Source organism: Ambystoma mexicanum, chromosome 13 (assembly GCF_040938575.1).
Source record: "Ambystoma mexicanum isolate Mex_15411 chromosome 13, UKY_AmexF1_1, whole genome shotgun sequence".
NCBI classification, from domain to species: domain Eukaryota; kingdom Metazoa; phylum Chordata; class Amphibia; order Caudata; family Ambystomatidae; genus Ambystoma; species Ambystoma mexicanum.
Window position 1 is genome coordinate 822,039,330 of NC_090938.1, and position 21,975 is coordinate 822,061,304.

The 21,975-nt window shown below is 51.1% G+C and overlaps 1 protein-coding gene across 1 annotated transcript in view; it reads left to right on the top strand.

Moving 5' to 3' along the window:
* VARS2 (valyl-tRNA synthetase 2, mitochondrial) overlaps positions 1-21,975 on the top strand; it is a 266,584-nt gene that overhangs the window by 220,488 nt on the left and 24,121 nt on the right. The window contains exons 24-27 of the mRNA XM_069635309.1: positions 12,632-12,759; positions 13,473-13,625; positions 14,168-14,377; positions 14,462-14,573. Of these exons, the coding sequence (XP_069491410.1) occupies positions 12,632-12,759; positions 13,473-13,625; positions 14,168-14,377; positions 14,462-14,573 (603 nt within the window). The remainder of the gene's footprint in view (positions 1-12,631; positions 12,760-13,472; positions 13,626-14,167; positions 14,378-14,461; positions 14,574-21,975) is intronic.

A 21,975-nucleotide genomic window follows, 5' to 3' on the forward strand; every position in this document is an offset into this window, starting at 1 on the left:
TACCTTGGAGTGGGACTCAACACCCAAACCTGCACTGCCAGACTCTCCGACGAGAGGGTGTTGGCTCTTCTGGAAAGGTTGCGCTGCCTCAGCAATGCCCAGGTCACCCCAGTCTGCAATTACAAGTCTTTGCTGCAAATGTTGTCATTGTGCATCCTGTTGATCACTCACTGCAGGCTATGCATGTGGCCGGTGCAGGAATCCTTGGATGTATGCTGGGTACAAGCCTCAGGATCCTGCAACGACTGCATCATTCTGACACAGGCTTTCAGGCGGAGCCTTAAATGGTGGTCGGTGAGGGGACATCTGGTAAAGGGTGCTCCTTTCAGGTTGCCAGTCCATCAGGCCACGTTACGATGGATGCTTCACTAGAAGGCTGGGGCGCCCACTCTTAGGACCAGCACACAAGAGGTATATGGTCATAGGAGGAAAAGAGCCTACACATCAACCTCCTGGAGTTGCGGGTGATATTGTTTGGGCCCTGACGTCTTTGCTACCCCTCCTGGCGGGGAGGGTGGTACGGATTTACACCGATAATACAACATCGATGTTCTATGCCCACAAGCAGGGGGCACCAGGTCCCCACAGCTTTCCAAGGAGGTTCAGGCTCTATGTCATTGGGCTATACAGCAGAACATGTTTCTCATTCCCCTGCATTTGCCAGAGATTCAGAACACTCTAGCAGACTCCCTCAGCAGGGTGTTGCACTCTTGCCACGAGTGGGACCTGCACGCGGATCAACTTCACCTGTTGGGGGCGTGGCTTGATGGCTCTGTGAAGAGACGTGCTCTCGGGGAGCTCCCGACGATCCACCACTGATCTTGTGAACAAGATGGATATTTCGTGAGAAGAGGCAAGCCAGCAACGCATCCCCAGATGGGGGAAGGTCCGGTGCGTGTGCGGACTGAACTTTGAGGCAGATCCGTGTTAAATTGGGTGTGGGAAGGCCACCGAAGCGAGGCCGCGCTCCCGAGACCCGGGATACAAAAAGATGGTGGACCTGGAACAAAGGGTCATTGATTGACCGAAGTGCGGTGGCCGAGTGCACGGGCCAGTATTGCCCTGCTGAGCCTGCCGCGGCCCTGCGAGGGACAAGGTGCTCAGCCCATGGGCGGCGCGAAGACCCGGCAGTGGAGAGCCCCGCTGGGGCGTGAAGCATATCCCGAGGCCGGGTGAAGAGAGGAGGCGACAACTGCCCTGGCGCACCTTAGCTCCCGGACACGGGAGAGGCCCGCCTGGAATTGCTCCAGACGGTGCCACAAGCACGGGTCGCTGTGGGTCCGCGCAACTGGCAGGGCTGCTGCCGAGCGCCGGATCTGGGACGCGCAGCACCCGACAGAGTGGGGGTTTGCGTGCTGTCCGGACCCGAGGGGGGGGCCGGGTGGGCCGGGAAGTGCGAGCCCCGGTGGGGACCCTGACGGCGCCCGCTGCGCGCCGTAGCAAAGACTCACAGGCAGACGGAGGGCACAGGAGCAGAGTGAAGCTCCCTCCCCATACACTGAGGCACCGCTGGAAGATTGACGCGCCCCGAGGGGGGTGCACGGCTGGCCGCCTCTGCGGCGCGTGACGGATCGGTGAAGACACGAACACGGTCTGGAGGGGGAGCCGAGGAGCGCAGAGAGCTGCCTGCTCCACACGGGTTGATAGCGGAGAACGGAGGAGCCCACGGAGGGCTCGCATAGTGCACCCAGGCCTGTGGACAGAGCGGGCTGCACTTAAGCTGGACCATCTGCTGGAGCTGTGGCCCCCACACCACAGCCCAAACTGAGCGCACAATGTGCTGAGCTGCCCAGGTAGGATCCAAACCTGGTGAACCGTATTGAGGGCTGTACGAGGGGAAGGGAAAAGAAAAGGCACACCCCAGAGCACCTGCTGAAGCCCTGAAATCGTACAAGGCAGCCTAGTCAAGTTAAAGACTGAACAAAAGCACCTAAGGCAAGACAGTAGGCCGGATGAGGTCATCCTAGGGAAGCTGGAGAGGACGAAAAGCCAGGACACGGGCTGCCAGACACGGGCCCCCAGCACCGTATAAAGGCCCCCGCTCCGAAGCGGATGCTTGTGCAAAGCGCGATCCGGAGTGGGGAAAATTGGAGCGCCAAAGCCACAGGGTGCGTGCAGGGACTAGGAATTGGCACATAAGGCCTAAGAGGGGGCGAGGAGTATTAGCCCCTGTGTGGCCCACCGACTGCTGCGCACACGCTGAGGAAGCAGCAAACACGGCACACGCTGGTGGAGGGGGGACCTGAACAGAGTGACCCAAGGACAAAGTGGGGCTGACCCGCTGCTGGACCCATTCAAAAGTGCTGAGGAGCCGGAGGAAAGCACCTAGGACAAGATTGTGGGCCGGAGGGCCCTGGTGCCAACAGAGCGCTGGAGAGGGGGAGCGCAGGGTCAGTGTGTGTGCCTAACCACCGGCCACTGAAGGCAATACAGCAAGGGCTGGTTGAGCGATACTGCGTGGGCGCAGGTACCTGGGAGGCCACAGCCCATTCTAGCAGTGCAACGAGGAATAAGGATATACCCAAATACGGCTGAAGCGGCCCCTGAGCAGTGGCCTGACGCCACGTTGGTTTCCGCGAGCGGGGTGGCGCTGCTGGTTCGCGCCCGGACGGCACAGCACAATGTCTAATAAAATCGTCAGACCCAGGAACAAGCAGCCCACGCTGGATGTCTATGCCAAGACACCTCCAGGGGCAGAAGGGGGCAAAAGCAGAGATGACACTACCATGGTGGCAGCGGAGACACCGGGCACGATCCAGGAGGTGCTGGCAGTGATTGCGGACCTGAAAATTGCCTGGGAGACCAAACTGGGCCTGGCAATGAACGAACTAAAAGTGGGACTGGAGCTTGAGATCGGTGCGGTCCAGGAAGAAGTCAATTTGCTGAGACAGGACGTGAGGATGCTAGCAGAGCGCACTGGGAACTTGGAAAAGGAGATGGCCCCAAACACGGCGGCATGCGCCGCCCACGGATCGGAACTTCGTTCCGTGGTGCAGCGGTTGGGCAACCTGGAGAATAGGGCAGAGGAGGCAGAAGGACGCGCCAGACGCAATAACATTCGTATTGTAGGATTGCCAGAAGGAATGGAGGGGCCTAACCCAATGGAATATGTGGAATCCATGCTTATGCAGGAAATAACTGGCAGAGCGCTGCCCCAGGGGTTTGTAGTTGAAGGGGCGCACAGGGCTTTGACAAGGAGATCACCACAGGGCCCCCCCCCACCATGCGGCCGCTGATTGCAAAGATTCTAAACTACCGGGATCGGGAGAAGATACTCGAATTCTTCTGGAAGGGAGGTGCGATCGAAAGGGGGCCAGGGAAAATCACAGCGTACCCGGATTACACTTTGCACGTACAATGCAGCAGGATGAACTTTGGGTCGGTGAAAAGGAGGTTAAGAGAGGCTGGCCACGGATACATGTTGCTTTATCCGGCCAAACTGAAAGTGTTCTACAAGAACAAAACCCTGTTTTTCGAGACGCCGGAGGATGCTATGGACTGGCTGGATGTGCAGGGTCGCCCCCAGGAACCGGGTGTCCAGACAGAAGCCGCAGAAGATAAGTAGCACGCAGCTGGGTCATCTCTGGTGACATAGCACAAGACACTGGGACTAGAGTATAGTACTAAATAAAGCAAACACTCGTAATCAGACAAGAGGGAGCTCCTGGGAGACATCCCTTGAACCCCATAGCATTACGCTTAGTTAGGTCACTGTTAGTCCAGTGACAGCCCGCGGGGTCCTAGCCCTCGGTTCACGAGACAGGACCAGACGCGGGTAGGCCTGAGATCCAGGGATGGAGCTGGGCATTTGTTGGGGTTGGGTAGTGGGGGGACGTGAGGTTGTGTGCAGTGGGGTGGGGTAGGGTTGGGAAGAGGGGGTGGGGGAAAGTTGTTGAGGTTGGGAGGATTGAGAGTTGGAGAACGGCCCATTGAGGTAGACATCAGAGGGAGTGGGGAGGGGAAGAACATCAAGTCAATGGCATGGGGTAATCTCAGAGTCGTGACCTGGAATGTGCGGGGCCTCAATAGTTAAAACGTAATAAGGTGATGATGTACCTAAAGAGGATGCGGGTTGACATAGCTCTGCTACAGGAGACCCACCTCACCAAGGAGAAGTTGGAGGTGGTCAGGAGAAAATGGAAGGGTAATGTCATAGGGGCCACATACTTGGCATATGCAAGAGGGGTGATCACATGTGCCTTTTCAGTTGCTCAGTTCGACGACAGACCCAGAAGGTAGAATGGTGATGGTGGCCGGACGCCTGGAGAACAGAGAAGTGAACATCATAAATTTGTATGCCCCTAACCATGATACAGCAGCATATTTTAGGTCCCTATATAGTAAAATTAGCCCCCTGGTGGGTGGCGCAATGGTGTGGGGAGGGGACTTCAATTGCACCCTGATCCCCAGGATAGACCGGGCAGATGACAAATCAGAAAAGCCGGCGCCAGCAGCTAAAGTGCTGAGGACACTGTTGACAGACCTCGGCCTAGAGGATGTGTGGAGACGGCTGCGCCCAATGGATAGGCAATACTCGCATTACGCAGCGCCACATGACCTGCATACGAGGCTGGATTATGTGTTTGCTGCTGCCGAGATGGTGGGAGAAATGGTGGGCGCGGAATACAAGGCCCGGGTACTATCTGACCATTCGCCTTTGGTCGTAGAGTGGCGACATCAACCCCTCAGAGCGCGAATCCCGACATGGAGGCTCAGAACTGAGGCTCTACAGGATGCAGGATTTCGAGAGGATTTGAGGGAGGCCATCGAGGAATATTTTGAAATTAACACGGGCAGTGTACGCTCTGTGGGAACAGTATGGGAGGCATTTAAGGTGGTGGTGCGTGGGGTAGCTATATCAAAATCCAAAGGGCTCCAAGGAGGTATTGAACGGGAACTGCAAGAAACAGAAAGAGAGCTAGAGGGCCTGATACAAAGTGAGGGGACCACCCGAGAGGACAGCGCCAAGAAAAAGGACTTACAGATGACTTGTAGTGAACTCTGGGACAGATTATGCAGTCTGAATTATAAGAAATACACAGAGAGGCTACATGCAGGGGGGGATAAACCGGGTAGATTACTGGCCTGGTTATACAAAAATGAGACCCCCCCCGGCCCGGTGATCAGAGAGGTCAGGGACGCGGAAGGTCAAATCTGTAACACCCAGGAGGGGGTAAATGAGGAGTTCCTCGAGTATTAGACGATTATATGAGGACGCAGGAGAAGATATGGGTCAGGAAATACTGGAAACAATAGAGGATATAGGGATGCCCACCTTAGATGACCTAGAATGCGCAGATCTAGACGCCCCCATCACCTCGGACGAACTGGAGACGGTGATCCAACACCTGCCCACATGCGCCCGGGTCGGATGGGTTACCCAGTGAGTTTTATAAAACGTATAAGCAGGAGCTACTCCAGCCGCTGCTGGCCTGTTCAATGAGGCCTACGAGCAGGGGGAGCTGCCGGAGTCCCTCCGAGAGGCGGTGATCATCCCGCTCCTGAAACCAGGCAAGCCGGATGTGGAGTGTGGGTCTTATAGGCCCTTGTCTATTCTCAATCAGGACAGCAAAATACTCACAGCAGTGCTGGCCAACAGACTAAAGAGGGTAATTGGCAAGTTGATACACCCGGACCAAACAGGCTATGTCCCTGGTAGAAATATCACAGACAACCATAGGAGGCTGCACCATATCATTGACCAAGTCGAGGGAGACTCGGGCGAGTTGGCTATCGTGTCGTTGGACGCGGATAAAGCCTTTGATTCAGTGCGGTAGATAAGGCTTCGGCGATCAGGTTTTGTGATCAGGGAACCTGAGTGATATGGAACTGGTACTGGGCAAAGAAATATGCCCAACGCGCCTGACGACTGTTCCTACACTCCAAAGATTGTAGAATCTGGAGGTTCCGGTGGTCAGTATGGTCCTGAACTGGATGTTTAGCTCCAAAAAGTAGATGTCGCCATTCAGTGAAGGCTTGGCGAATGGCTAACAATTCTTTTTCCAGGACTGAATAATGTGTTTCACTAGGAGTCAGAGTTTGTGAGAGGTAAGCAATTGGGTGTTCCATTTTATCTCCTAATTCTTGTTTCAGGACTGCGCCAATGGCATAATTTGAAGCGTCCGTTTCTACCAGGAAAGGACGGCTAGTATCGGGTTGAGCCAAGATAGGAGCTTGCGTAAACTCTGTCTTTAAACGCTGGAACGCCATATCTTGTGGTGTTGACCAGAGGAAAGGAGGGTCTTTCTTCAGGAGAGCAACAATCGGTTGAACTATCTCGGAGAAATTAGATATGAATTTCTGGTAGAAATTGGCAAGTCCCAGGAAAGATTGAATTTGTTTCACGGAAAGTAGGAGCAGGCCAGGTCAATATGGCTTTTACCTTTGAAGGGTCCATACCTATTCCTTCTGGGGTAAGAATAAACCCTAGGTAGTGATCGGAGGTCACATGAAACGAACATTTTTCAGGTTTGGCCAGGAGTTTATGATCTCGGAGTCTCTGCAAAACCGCCTTCACATGCTCTTCATGTTGTTTAGGATCCTTGGAAAAGATCAGTATGTCATCCAGATATACAATAACAAAGAGAAAAAGCATGTCAGAGAACACCCTATCCATAAAGCGTTGGAAAATTGCCGGGGCGTTCGCCAATCCGAAGGGCGTGACTAGGTACTCAAAATGGCCAAAGGGTGTTCTGAAGGCGGTCTTCCATTCATCTCCTTCCCTGACACGGATCAAATGATGGGCGCCCCTGAGATCCAACTTGGTGAATATCACTGCGCCTCTCACGGCTTCCAGGATATCTGAAATCAGGGGTAACGGGTAACGATCCTTGAGGGTACATTGATTTAGCCTGCGATAATCAAGGCAGGGTCTGAGATCCTTAGTATCCTTCTTGGGAACAAAGAATAGAGAAGCACCAGCAGGAGATTTCGAAGGTCTTATGGTGCCACTTTGAAGGTTGGTATCCAGGTATTCTCTTAGGGCCTTTTTCTCGGGTTCGGAAAGAATGAACATCCTGCCGAAGGGAATCACTGCAGAGGGTTCTGTATCTATTGCGCAGTCTTCAGGTCTGTGTGGGGGTAAGGCCTGGACAATGGCAGTCGAAAACACATCAGCATCAGGTAGACTTCAGGAACTTGCAGGACATTGGATACCATTAGTGGTATCTGTTGTTCCTTTGTTGGTTCCTTTGGGTGTGTTAATGGAGGTTCTAGGGATAGACAATGAGACATGCAAAACTCTGAGCCTAGGAATAGGGAACCCGCAGACCAGTTGATATAGGGGTTGTGTTTCTGTAGCCAGGGCATGCCCAATACCAAGGGGTAATGAGCTGACTTAATAATGTCAAACCTGATCAGCTCTCGATGGTGATTTATTGAAAGCTGGATCTCCTTAGTCTGAAGGCTTATGGGTCCTGATGTGAGGGGTCTTCCGTCGATGGCCTCCACAGGCTGCATGGTGCTTCGTGTTTCGTAGGGAATCTGATGTTTATCAACCCACTCATGATCGATGAATATTCCCATAGATCCGCAGTCTACCAGGGCCAAAATGGAATAGTTAGTATTCTTGGATGGTGATAAAAAGGCCTGCAGTACCACCAAATTGTTTTGTCCAGGTGAGTTCAAGGATGGAATGGATGTGGAGCAAACATCTCTCTCCCGAAGCTCTGCTCCATCTAGGATCGGGAGCTGGCGTTTCCCGAACGCCGAGGGGGTGCTGAAGGACACTCCCTAACCAAATGCTTATCTGAGGCGCAGTACATGCACAAGCCCGTATGAATTCTCCTCATTCTCTCTTGTGGAGATATGGGTCCACGAAAGGCCCCAATCTGCATGGGCTTGGATTCTGAGACTGGGCTTGGGTTGATTTCTGGTCTGGGGGTACCCTCAAATGATACCTTGGAAGGAGTTCTGTCACGCCCTCTCACACAACCCATCTCTCACTTCCCCCCTCACTCCTGTCTCCCTCATTAGGCGTTTCTCGCCGTCGTATTTCCCATCCACACCAGCGGGGGAAGCACGGCAGGCGGAATACCATGTTGGGCGGACCCGCCTCTTTTCGCCCTTTCCCGCGTTGGCGGTTGCCATGGCGCCTCCTGCACAGCTGGCGACGCCAGGATACCAGGACGTACCGGCAGCCCCAATCGCTGGCCGCGTTGCGCTCCACGCAACGTGCGCGAGCAGTCACGTGATGCGTCACGTGACACCGCTCGCCGCTTCAAAAGAAGCCGGCAAACAAGACTCTTTGCTTCACAGCTACTTCTACGGAGGACTGCCAGGCGTTACCTTTGCTTCTTGTTTCTCTCCTTGCTTCGACCTTGGAACGCTTCTTCGAACTGCTCTTGGATTACCCTTGGACTCTGGCGTGCTCTCTGATTTCCCGGACATCTGACACCTATTTGTACTCTGGACTTGCTTTTGGATTGCCCTTCTGTTTTTGCAACCCTCGGATTGCTTCACGTTTTGCCACGGATCCAGTCTTGCTTTCAGGAGTGCCAACTACATCATCCCAGCCTGCTGTGGGTTCCCCTGCATAGGTTTCTACCTACACTCCACCCCTTTTTGGTAAGCTGGTGTCACTGCATCTTGTTTACTCCTTCTGCCAATTGCCAATTGCCTATTTGAGTGTTTCCTTGATTATAACCCTTTGCCTTACAGCACTCAGGGGTCCTTCCGGCGTTCCCGATACCAGGCTGACGACGACACTCCTACCTGTGGCCTCAAAGATTGCTAGGGCAGTATTTTACATTCTGCTCGAGCGGTACTTGGGGACGGAGGCATTACATAACTGCACGACCATCAAGTCGGACCCATCAAGTTAGAACAAGTTCCCCTGGATTTCTTCTTTTCTGACTTCCTTTCCTGGATACGGAAGTCCATCTGCATGGCAAGATCCATTAATGCCTGGAATGAGCTTGGTCGTGCCACTCTGGCCAGCTCATCCTTAATTTCTTTGTTCAATCCTCTCCTGAACATCCTGTACAGGGTAAAACTCGCCTCAGTGGACCAGTCAGCTTCCTTTGCCAGTTGTTTAAATCGGGTCACATACGTGAGCATATCCTGGGCCCCTTGCTGAAAGTCTAACAAGTATTCTTGTGCGCTGTAGACCTGCTCAGGGCAGTCAAACATGTCTTTTAGGGCCCGTATAAACCCATCATAATCGTCCAGGAGGGCATCACTAGAGTTAACGAGGGGAGTGGCCCAAGTCAAGGCATTCCCGGAAAGGTGAGAGATTATAAAACCCACCTTGACCCTGGGGGGCACAAAATAGTAAGGCTTGAAGGTAAAGTGAACCAAGCACGAATCCAGGAATGCATGAAGGGTCTTTGCTGAGCCGTCGTATTTATCCACGACTCCGCCCAGTATAACACTCTCTTTTGTAGCAGAATCCCGGGATAGGACCAATTGTTTGAGAGCAGCGTTCTCCGCTTTCAGATTCTGTACCTCGGTTGATAGTTCCTGCATACGACGCATCAAGTCCTGAACGGCAGCCTCCATGTCGATATCGCTTTCGATTGGGTGGTGTCTCAAACTGTCAACGAGTTCCCCCCTTCTCACCTGAATACGTTCTTTACCGGTGTCCATGGATGCTGCCTTCTTTCGGATGCAACGGGTTTTGAAGAAGGCGGCCCGTGTCTCTGCCGAATCCAGAATGCGTTCAGTTTTCCAGGAGGCCGAATCCAGGAATCAAGGTAAGTTCGCTAGAACTAGAATCCAGGAGGAAGAAGGGGGAGGTTCAAGGAAGGGAAAGCGGAGTGGAAAGGAGAAGAACCGGGAGCTACAGAGCACACGTCTGGTCGCTACTTCGCAATAGCATTGAGACGTGCGGAGCCGCGGATGGCGTGGTCTAGAAATGGAGAAAGGTTACTTCCAACGCATGGAGCGAGAAGGGAATACGTTGGACGGCCATATTGGAGGTATTAATGTGTATAAGCCCGGTGTGACAGGGACCATGAGGCCCAAAAGGGGCGCACCCTGTGATTCATGACAGCCCTCTTGTCAGTGGCTCTTCTCAAGCTGCAACCACACCAGATGCTCCTGTGGAGGAACCAGGGAGCGGTGCTGCACCTTGACCCGGCCTCACTGAATCTGATGGCCTGGCTCCTGTGTGCTCTTTGTTCCTTCCACAAGACTGCCAAGAGGTTCTGGCCCGAGCAAGACCTCCGTCCACATTAAAGTGTTACAAGTGCAATTGGAAACATTTTCAGGTGTGGTCCAGAAGCCTTCACTTGCGGCCCCAGGCCGTCCGAACAGAAGACATTCTACCTATATCTGTTGCCCCTGGATCATTTGGGCTTGACGCAATCTCCAGTTACAACCGCTCCTCAGGGGTCCCATTCCTGTGGACCCACCAGCTGGTAAAGGAGTTCTTGCGTGGGTTGTTCTGGTCTTTTCTACCTGTCTGTCGCCCAGTTCCAGTGTAAGAACTGAATGTGCTGCTCTCAAAGCTCATGGGATAGCTCAGGGGCAACGCGTTTGTCTTGGAAGAAAGACAACACAGCGCAACACAGGTTTGAATCCCGATCCTGCACTTAGAAACCACTTGCTGGTATTAAGCGTGTTATACAAGAACAATTATAATCCATCACGCATCTTTCCTGGAAAATCGCCTTCTACGTCACCATAACATCAGCCAGGCGAGTGTGTGAAATCCAGGTATTTTCTTGCAAACCACCTTATTTGCCGTTTCACAAGGACAAGGCTATTCTGCGTTCTAACCCAACCTTTATCCCTAAGGTGCCGTCCTCTTTCCAGCTCAACCAACAGGTGGTTCTGCCTGTATTCTTCGGCACTCCAAAGCTTCCAGTGGAGCGGGCACTGCACACACTGGATGTACTGCGCACCCTCATGTTTTATGTGGCGGGTACTAAATCATTCTGGTCTACGGATCAATTGTTTGGGTCTTTTGGACCCACTGGGCCGGGGAAGGCTCTGTCGAAGTCTTCCATTTCATGGTGGATTGCGGCCTGCATTTCCTTCTGAGATCAACAGACCAGCAGGCTCCTTCCAGGCAGGGCCCGGGCCCGCTTCACCAGAGCAGTGGCTGCTACCACTGCCTTCCTCTCCGGGATCTCGCTGCCTTACATCTGCCCTGCAGCAACCACTGATTCCGCAGAAGAGTCTAGCATTGGCCAGTAGTTTCTGCAGAACCTTTTTGCGTGAGGTTAGTAAGTCTCCAGTGGTAAGTTGTGCTGAGAGCTTGCCTCTGCCCTTATGTATTGTTGATAATACTGCTTTGTAATCCATTCACAGCATGTGAATCTATGAAAGATCCAATGCTAGAGAAGGAATATGTTACTTACCTGTAACTCCAGTTCTCCAGCGTTGGTATCTTTCATAGCCTCCCTCCTAACCCGCATGGCTCGTCTTTTGGCTATTGCTGCCGCTCACCTGCGCTTGCCTCATCTGAAGATGGCCGACACTGGTGGTGCGAAAGGAGGTGTTCCTATTGGCGGTGGGCAGTATGACTCGAAATTACTGTACTGGAGCACAAAAGTGACTGAGAGTTTTCAGTTTAAGTTTAAACGGCCCTGTTACCTAGGATTCCCAGCCTGACGACGGTGAATATTCCCAACATGTGAATCTATGAAAGCTGCCAATGATGGAGAACCGGAGTTACAGGTAAGCAACGTATTCCTTATTTTTTATTACCCAATGCAATTTTATTCTTGGGAGAAATAGTCTGACCTGCCTGTAGGGCTCCTGCGCTAGTCCTTTCAAGAGTGCATGATTGGTAGCTCTGCTGAGATGGGATGTGACCCCCGGATTGTCCTTAGCGTTGACCTGTCCATGGCTACAACCTGTCCCCCTGCCTCCATGCCAGTGCTAGAACTATAACCCAATGTACCAATGAGTATCGCCCACAGCATAGCAAGATCAGATTCTGATGGACCAGGCCACAAAGGCACAACTGAGCATTGCGCTTTGCATCAGGGCCACAAATGCACAACTGAGCATTGCGCTTTGCATCAGGGCCACAAAGGCACAACTGAGCATTGCGCTTTGCATCAGGGCCACAAAGGCACAGCTGAGCATTGCGCTTTGCATCAGGGTCACAAAGGCACAGCTGAGCATTGCGCTTTGCATCGGGGCCACAAAGGCACAACTGAGCATTGCGCTTTGCATCAGGGCCACAAAGGCACAACTGAGCATTGCGCTTTGCATCAGGGCCACAAAGGCACAGCTGAGCATTGCGCTTTGCATCCGAAACCTTTGCGAAGGCTCTTGGTGCAAGTGCACCAAGGAAAGCAGGTTCTCTGTAGTCCAAGTCTTTCTGCCCCAACTGAGAACGAGTGTTGTCTCGCCACTTTAACAACAAGGACAGGGAATTTCTTGTCGTACATGTAATGTTTTATCATGCACCATACCACCGACTAGGAGCTCTGAAGGTCTTGGAAAGATGTGGCGAATTGTGCATGAATTAATATCGCAGGGCTCTCAATCTCTCAAGCAAAGTCAATAGTTCTATACAAATGCGTGGGAGGGAGATGAATTCAGACCAGCTACTCTGTCTGTGTGTGTGTGTGTCTCTCTCTCTCTCTCTTGTGATGTAGTGCTAGTCTTTATTTTTTCACGTTGTCCCCCATGCACAGAGTCTCCTAGCCACATTCTTTCTGCCGCCCTTATCCAGGTGACGATATTAACCTCGATGTTGCTGCTGTGTTGAGTGTCCGACATTTCTGCAATAAGGTCTGGAACTCCCTGAAGTTCACATTTGCTGCCCTGGGAGAAGAGTTCTTGCCACGGCCCCTTGAGGAGGTGAGTGCTACCCTTCAAATCCCCATCGTCGGATCCAGGTTCTCTCACATTGGTGTGTGTCAATGGAAGCCTTCTCCTCTAGATGCCAGCTGAATGTAGGCTTCTGTGTAGGCTTACTGGGTTTGGGTTCTAGCACCCCATCGGCCCACTGGGGTTTATGAACTCCAGGGGCATACTGCATTTTGGCCCCTTTAGGGACTGACTGGATTCTGGCACCTCTATTGACTGCCTGAATTCTGGCACCTCTATTGGCTGCCTGGATTCTGGCGCCTCGAGGCGGGCTGAATTCTGGCGCCTCGAGGCGGGCTGAATTCTGGCACCTCTGGAGGCGGGCTGGATTCTGGCACCTCTGGAGGCAGGCTGGATTTTGCTACCGCTATAAGTGGGCTGTATTCTGTCACCTCTGGAGGCGGGCTGGATGATGTCACCTCTGGAGGCGGGCTGAATTCTGTCACCTCTGGAGGCGGGTGGAATTCTGTCACATCTGTAGACAGACTGGGTTCTTTCGCCTCTTGGAGGGCCTAAGGTCAGCTCTTCTTGAATGACAGTTTGATTCTGTTATTGGGCAGTTGGTGCAAATTGTTTGTGGCATTGCGTGGATGGTGGTGGTGGTTCTCTTTTGACACTGCAGGGCTTTCTGCCGAAGACAACATCTCTGTGTGCACCCTGGACTCACCAGGAACCTCTTTTGGCTTCTTTCTCTACTGCTACAGCTATCTTTGAACTCCCAGATGGATCGCTGGATCTGTAGCCGACTCTCACACACGACTGCTGACTGTAACAGGTTCTTCAAGGATTATGAGTTCCACTCGGTTACCTCTGCTATCCACAGCTTCTGGCTACAGAACTTCTGTGATGGCTACCTGGTGAGCAGAACAGGGAGCAGGAATGGGCCTGCTTTCCCAGATTCTCTTGTCCTAATTTGCTCTTTTCATTTTTGTGCCTAGCGCTGCTTTTTTCTCCTTTGGTCACTGACTTTCTGCCTCTTGTTCCTCTAGCCTCTGATCTTCTCCCTGGCTATCGTTTTGCCACTTTGTGTCCCTCTCTTTCATTCTCTCTCACTTGCTCCCTCGCTTTCTCTCCTGTTCTCTCTCTTTTTTTGCTGTTATACTTCTTGCACTCAACCTTTCTATCTTTTTCACTTTTATTCTGCTTATTTCCTCCCGCCCTTCGGACCTCTTCCCACCTCTGCCTCTTATGTGTTTCTCACTATTCCTCCACACTCTCTACCCTTCTCACGCTCACAGCTATTTCACTCTTCCTACTCTTTCTTTTTTCACGTTGCCCCTTCCATTTTCTTCCTCCACTGCTCCTCCATCTTTTCATCTCCCTTCTGTACCTTCTTTCTCCTTTCTATCCTTTCTTCTGTGCTCTTCTCACCAGCCCTCTCTTTATCTGCTGTATTCAGGAGTCAGTAAAGCCGCTGCTGAAAAGTGGAGACCTGCCCCGGATCCAGGAGACCCAGCAGGTGCTGTACTGGTGCTCAGAGCTTGCTCTGCGGCTCCTCTCACCGTTCATGCCCTTCCTAACGGAGGAGCTCTGGCAGCGTCTTCCCCGCCTCAGTGGTGACTCCACGCCCAGCATATGTGTGGCTCCTTACCCCAGTGGTGAACAGCTAGTGAGTGTGTGGCATTATGGGTAATGTGGGCGGCCCTAATGCTCCATGAGAAGGGAACTCATCTAGTGTCCTCCCACACTGCAGGCTCACTGGCGCCAGCCGCAGCAGGAAGCCGACTTCCTTCTGGTGGAGGAAGTGGTGCATGCCATCCGGTCCATGAGGGCGACGTACCAGCTCAGCAAGGCCCGGCCAGACGGTGAGCAGAGGTGCTGGTGATGAGGAGTGAGTGAAACACTGGAAGGGGTAGGCCATAGACATCACCATTCCCAAGTGGTCCCATATTGCCCCTGGTCATTCATTCTATTCATGTTTTTGTTCCCTTTTTGGGGTTTCTCCTCTTAGATTTGGTTGTTCCTGCTAACGGTCGGGAGTGATTATACATGTATTTCGTAGTGCATATGCCCTGGTAGCACATCTCGTTCATTGAGATCTCTGCTAGTTTTGGCCTGTGGTCCCAATTAGGAGTCTTCCGTCCTGCACAGGGAAGTTCTCCTTGCAATGCCACCCAGCAGCCCACGCACTGTGTCTGCAGCATTCATTTCAAGCATCATGTCAGTGCTGGGTGTGTGGGTCAGGACAGACAGGGAACGTGTGGGAAAACATGGCCATGTCTGGTGTGAGACAGACATGGTATCAACAGTTACACACAAGAGATCCAGTTGGAAAATCTTGATTTAAAACTTCAGATGGGAGTAACGCCTAACTTGCCCTAACTCTAAGAGGGTCTTCCTTCAACTGTTGTATCTAAGGCCAGTCTGTGTCCAAAAGTCCAAAGTAAAGTCCTATCCGTGTCACAACCTATACTTGCCCTTATTTCTAATACTAACAGTGCGCTGGAATGTTCACACTAAATAAGTGTTCCAAAATCATAAGACCGTGTCTTTCAGGAGCTTCATACACAGCTCCCTTCCCCAAGTTCCAGTCACTGAGGGAGTAAAGTTCTGCAAGGTTTCAGCATTCACTTCAAGTAACTGTCACAGCACCCTAACAGCTCACAGTTCTTGTTACGCCCGGCTTCACAATCTTCTTGTTTGGTTTTCTCAGATGCACCAACAACAAATGTCCAGCTAGTTTCTTAGGCTTCTCTTTCCTTAACTCAGAAAGCAGCATTTTGTCCTTTCCCTTAATGTCCACAGTACCTGTTAGACTTAGTCTTAGGTGTTGCTGTTGCTGTTATACACAAACACTTCTGGGGTTCACTTCCCCACTTCCGTGTTGCACTTTCAGGGTCTCCCTTGTCTGGGCACAGTTGTCGGACCGTGCGGTCCACCCATTATAGGTTGCGCAACTAGATGCCTGGGGCTCCTAGCTCTGCCCCTTCCGTGTCAGTCCACTTAATTCACTAGGCTTGGATGGGCTTTACTTGTTCTGGCTTTTAAAAGTGTTCCTTTCTCGTGTACAGCCTTCACTGTGTTTCTCGATTGCCAGCACCACTTCTCCAGCATTGGATCTTTCATGGATTCACATGCTGTGAACATTCCCCGTCGTCAGGCTGGGAATCCCTGGTTACTTTGATTTAGTACTTTTCCTGTGGAAAAACGTTGACACCTTGAGTGTCCCATCAACGTCGTTGTGGGTGCGTTTAGTCCCCACCAATAGGACGTCTAGTGTATAGCTCCACGCCAGCTGCTTCCCCTCAGATTTCAACCGTCTTTCTAGCTGGCGGGTTTCCTCGAGTTTTTCTCTTCAAGAATAAATTATCTTTACACACAAACAATGTATTATTTCACTCTACATTCAAACCGGAGAAACCAACGACTCTTCTACGGAGTCGGTTATGACCATGGAGACCGTTGGACCTAAAAAATCCTTATTCAGGCCATGTGGAACGTGAGGCCTAAAAAACATCTATGAAGGTGACAGGCACGTAGACTGCATATACTGCCTATACCCTAACTATTCCTTGGAAGAATGTGAGATCTGTCAAAGTTTTTCTCAGAAAACCCTCAGACAGGTAGCGTCGACTGATTTGTTGGCTTAATGAAAGGGCATACCCAGCGTCGGAGGCGAGTTTGTCAAGGAGTGGGATAGCTACCACCTGCTCTGACAGACGTTCGCCATCAAGCCACAGGTCCATTTTGGAAGAAAGACCTACGAAAAAACAAACGGGTGAGTAAAAATAGCCGACCAGCCAGGATAAAACTACATCACAACCCTGGTTGCATCACAAAGCCGGTTAACAGCGAAGGTTCCCGGTCCATGTCTAAACAGTCGTCAAAAATCCTGTCGACGAAAATATCATTGTCAAAACAGATGGATTAAGGGCTCATCAACAAGGTCCACCTCGCATTCGTCAAGAACTTCATCTTCGACGGAGAAACACAAGACCAAATCGTCCACGAAGACTCCACCTTCGTCGACGAAGAAGGAACACCACTCGTCTTCAGTCATGTACTTGTAGAGAAGGGCACAGATCCTCCTCTGGACAAGTCATCCACGAGGCATCCTCCGATGACGAAATCGTCGACGGTACGTTCTTTGATGTCGGCACATCATTCATCAACGACGAAAAAAACTAAAATCTTCAGGGAGTGAAGCTGTAATTCACGCACCCCCATCAACGACTTCTACCACGGCACAAGCCACTGTTCATACTGAACAACCTATCCTACAACTACTACAGGAAAATATGCTATCCTGTAGTAAAGGAATATTGAGAACTCCAACGGAGGAACCAACAGAATCCAGACAACTCCCTCTAGGTGTGTCGCCCATGAACTACACCAAAATCATGCCAGATGAAATCCTACAACATGAGATAACATCTGATTTTGAACCTCCAAGAGCAGGGTTCCCAGGGGCCACGCATTCAGATTCCGAAGAATGCAGTTTACAACCCAATGTACAGGAAAGATCTTCCAGTCGTCTCCAATCAAGAGGAGAAGAAACACCAGACTACACAGTGTGCCCTTTGGGTTTCCCTCTACACCATCGGAACAGGAGGTATGACGCCATCATACCCTCTTATAAATCCGTAATCTCTCCTCTCCCTACAAGTACTTTCAACTCTGCAAAGTCTGCTAGAGCAACTCAATGCTAGGCTACCACTTCCTCAGTCTCAGGCTATCCATCATTGCAGGCACACAGATCCCAATCTCCACCCAGACCTCCCCCTCCAATAAGAGATAGCCTGCAAATAGGCGAGCAAGAAGAAGGTGAACTAGTGGATACTGATCAAGACACAGGTCCAAGGGACACGAGTTCTACCACCTCTTCAAACTCTCCTCACCAAGACGATACGTGGGATACAGATGATCCAGACCAGGATACATAGAGTAGTCCAGCACAAACCTCTCCACCAGACAACATTGGTGCTTTCCACTCCATGGTATCAAAGTAGTGCCAAGAATTTGGGCTAACTCCTGCAGAGGAAAAGAAAGACTGTTGTCTTTTTGATCTCATGGGTAAGGGCAGAAAGGCTGTGTTTGCTATACTCATCCTAGATCATGTTTGGCAAGAGGGGTTGCGTACCCTGAAACATCCTTTCGCTGAACCGGCAGTAAAAGGGAGACTAGACAACCTCTCAACCCTCTCCAGAGTTGATAGTGTCAACGGCAGCAAGTCGCAAAGAGCGTACACAACACAAATGCGCTACTCCCCTGGACAATGAGGGCAGAAAAATCGATGCTTTCGGCAAAAAAGCGCTAACCATCGGGTCAACAACCGTTAAAGCAGCCAATGCCCTGGCAATAGTGGCTCACTACGACCGCGAAATGTGGCACCGGTTAGCTCCCATATTAGAGCATTTGCCAGAGCAACAGCGAAAAGCGGCCATGACACCTGGACGTGAAGGCGTGGAGGCCTCAAACCACAGTATCAACATTGCTGTGGATCTCGCAGAGACGGTATTCAAGCAAATTGGTAATGGGGTCGTCCTGAGAAGACGAGGATGGCTACGCTGCACCGACTTTACACAGGAGTTGCAATGTAAGGTTGTCCACATGCCGATTGAGGGAGAGAACGTTTTTAGCTACAAAATCGATGAGGCCCTTGAGGCAATGAAGGCAGACTCCGATACTGCTAGATCACTAACGGCCCTACAGGGCAGAAGGTCTTTTCGTCCCTTTCGAGGTGCCTCCAGTCAAACCAGGTTGTCGTCAGCAAGGGACAACAAGAACTGGGGAAGTACCGGCTACTACTCCGAGGGATATAGAAGGAACTACCAGTCCTCCCAATGCAGCAGGGACTACCACCAAGTACAATGCAAGCACGGATCGGCCACCTTGCAAAGAGGTAGGCAGAACAAAGCCCAGCAATGACTGCCTCAAAGGCACACCAGTGGGAGGAAATGTCGCCATCCAACACGGCCATCTGTAGGAGTTCAAATGCGCACAGAAACCCTTACCTCCTGTAACGGTGTCACATCCGCACCTTCAAATTCTCCAACAAGAAGTGCGTAAAATATTTTTTCAATGAAAAATAGTTCCTCATTCGAGGGGGGAAAAGGTGTATATTCAAGATACTTCAAAGTAAATAAGCCAGACCGGAAGTGGCGTCCAATCCTGGTTTTAAGAAAGTTAAACAAAAACATCAAGGAACAAAAATTCAAAATGGTCACAGTACAAGACGTCATAAAGGCTGTACAACCTCACGAGCACCTAGCGGCTTTAGACCTGAAAGACTCCTACTTTCACATCCCAATGAATCTGAGACATCAACTGTAGCTCGGGTTCAAGGTCGGCGAAAGTCATTGCCAATTTCAAGTCATTCCATTCAGCCTCAGATCAGCCCCCAAGACATTCACCAAATGCCTAGCACCATTGGCAACGTTCCTCTAAAAACAGGGCCACCATGTCTACCAATACGTAGACGACTGTTTGGTTCGAGGCCCAACATATCAAGAGACCATGGTTTCGCTGAAATAAACAGAAACTGTTCTCCAACAATTGGGATTTGCAATCAATTATGCCAAATCTTGCGTAGTTCCATCAAAATATTTGATGTTCCTGGGTGCACTGTTATCACAGGACAAGGACTCATCAGACCCTTAGCTGACAGAGTGCAAAAATTAACATCCCATACAAGCTCTTTCATTCCAAACAAGCAAATCACGGTGCATAAATACATGGCTCTACTAGGGACCATGTTGTCCTGCATTCCACTAATACCCAATTGCAGGCTACACATGCGACCAGTACGAGTCCTAGCTACCAGATGGTTCCAGACACAAGGTTTGTGGGAAGACAAGATAACCATCACCCCGGCTCTCTCAAAATCACTGGAATGGTGGGCGGTCCTCGACAACATCTCAAAAAGGATGCCACTAGTAGAACCCACTCGCCTACTCACTATCGGGACTGATGCTTCTTTGGCGGGTTGGGGAGCTCCCCTAGATAAACCAGATCAAAACCTGTGGACTCCCAAAGAATCCACCCTCCACATAAATGTCCTGGAGCTGCGAGCGGTCCATTGGGCCTTGAAGTCTTTCCTTGCATTGATCAAAAATTTAGTAGTGCGAATCCTCACGGACACTACCACCACAATGTTTTTCCTGCGCAAGCAAGCTGGCACAAGGTCAAACACCCTGTCTCAAGAAGCTCAAACCATTTGGGACTGGGTCATTCACAACAACATCGCTTTACAAGCATTCCACCTTCCGGGGATACACAATCAACAGGCAGACACCCTCAGCAGGAACTCTACGCAGTCCCACGAATGGCATCTGCACAACAACCAAATATCCAAATTCTTCTCAGCGTGGGGCCACCCTCCTCTGGACGTCTTCAAAACAAAGTGCAACTAACAGTGCAAAGAATTTGCAAGCAGGATTTCACACCCCAGCTCTCAGGCGGACACGTTCTCATTCCCATGTACCGGCATCTTCGCATATCCGTTCCTGCAATTCCCGCTGATCAGGTAGACAATCCGGATGATCCACAGATACTGTTGCAAGATAATCCTGGTGGCACCTCACTTGCCCACACAAACCTGGTTCTCGGACCACCTTCAGTTGTCGGCGGACAACCCACTACATCTGGGGTATCAAGCCGACCTCTTGTCACAGAACAGTGCAATTCTGCATCACGACCCAGACTCCCTCAAGCTGACAACGTGGCTCCTGATCACGCCAAATTCGGCCACTTAGTTATCCCGCAGGAATGCCAGCGCATACTAGCGACTGCTAGGGCACCTTCCACTAACCACTCCTACAACCAGAAATGGAAAAGGTTCTGCGCATGGTGTTCACAGCAGTTCAACCTTCAACCACTGGCCATACGACCACAACAGGTTCTTCCCTATCTACTGAAGCTGGCAAAGGAAGGTCTGGGGATCTCCTCCATAAAAGTACACCTGGCGGCAATCTCCAGGTTCACCAAAAAAAGAGGAAAACCCCCTCTTTACAGCGACAGGCTGCTCAAGCACTTCCTAAAAGGGCCTTTCCACCAATGAAAACAATTCCACCAGTGTGAAGCCTCAATCTAGTCCTTACCGGCCTCATGAAACCCCCTTTTGAACCTCTATCTCCGGTGCACATCAAGTTTGTAACTTGGAAAGTGGCGTTCCTAATCACCATCACATCTTCCAGACGAATCTCTGAACTGCAGGCCTTAGTGGTGAACCCTCCGTACCTCCCATTTGCAAAGGTCAAAGTAATCCTCTCCACCAATCCTCTCTTTATCCAAAGTGCCATCTGAATTCCACAAGAATGTATTTATCACCCTACCTACAGTCTTTCAGAACGCCACCTCCCCATCGGAGAGAGCATTGCACTCCCTGGGTGTTAAAATACTACCTAAGCCGGACAAAGGGCCTTAATACACGGACGGCGGTGGACCAAGGTGCTAGTAGCACCTTGGTCCATGCGGGTAAAATACCGGCACCGCCTTGGTGGAAAGGGGAATTACCGCCCCATTCCAAGGTTGGTGGGGCGGTAATTCCCCCTTCCCCCATTGCAGTTCCCCATTCCCATTTTTGCCCCATAGGGCATAATGGGAATGGGGAAGGTGCTAATTACGGCACCGCAAATTGCGGTGCCGTAATTAGCTCCCTGGTCCATTTGCAGGTTGGTTTTTAACACCTGCAAAAAGCAGGCATTAAATTCTCCAACCCGCAAAGGGACCTTGTAGTAAGGCGGTAAGGGTTTACCGGTACCAGTAAAATACCGGTACCGGTAAACCCTTACCGCCGTCCGTGTAATGAGGCCCAAAATCTTTTAGAGCCGCAAGACGGCTCTTTATTGCTTTTGGTCCCTCGAACAAAGGGAAAGACATTACAAAACAAGGCATTGCAAGGTGGATATCCTCTGTGATTTCCTATTGACACGCAAAGGCCAACAGGCCACTGCAGACTACAGCCAGGGCACATTCTACTAGAGCCACAGTGGCCTCGGCAGCTCTCTGGTCGGGAGTGCCCATCAAAGACATTTGCCAGGCTGCAACATGGGACGTGCCTCACACATTCACTAAGCACTACTGCCTGCAAAAGCAGCACGTGGAACACGTGGCGATGGGACTAGCAGTCCTTCAACGGCTGTTTGGTAGGTTAGGTAAGCCCTGCAGCTTCTAGTATTTTTGTAGTAATTACATATGTATACTTCTGGCATGAGCATAAAAATGCAAAGATTTCAGATGTTTGTTTGCCTGGTTTTTCTCCTCCAG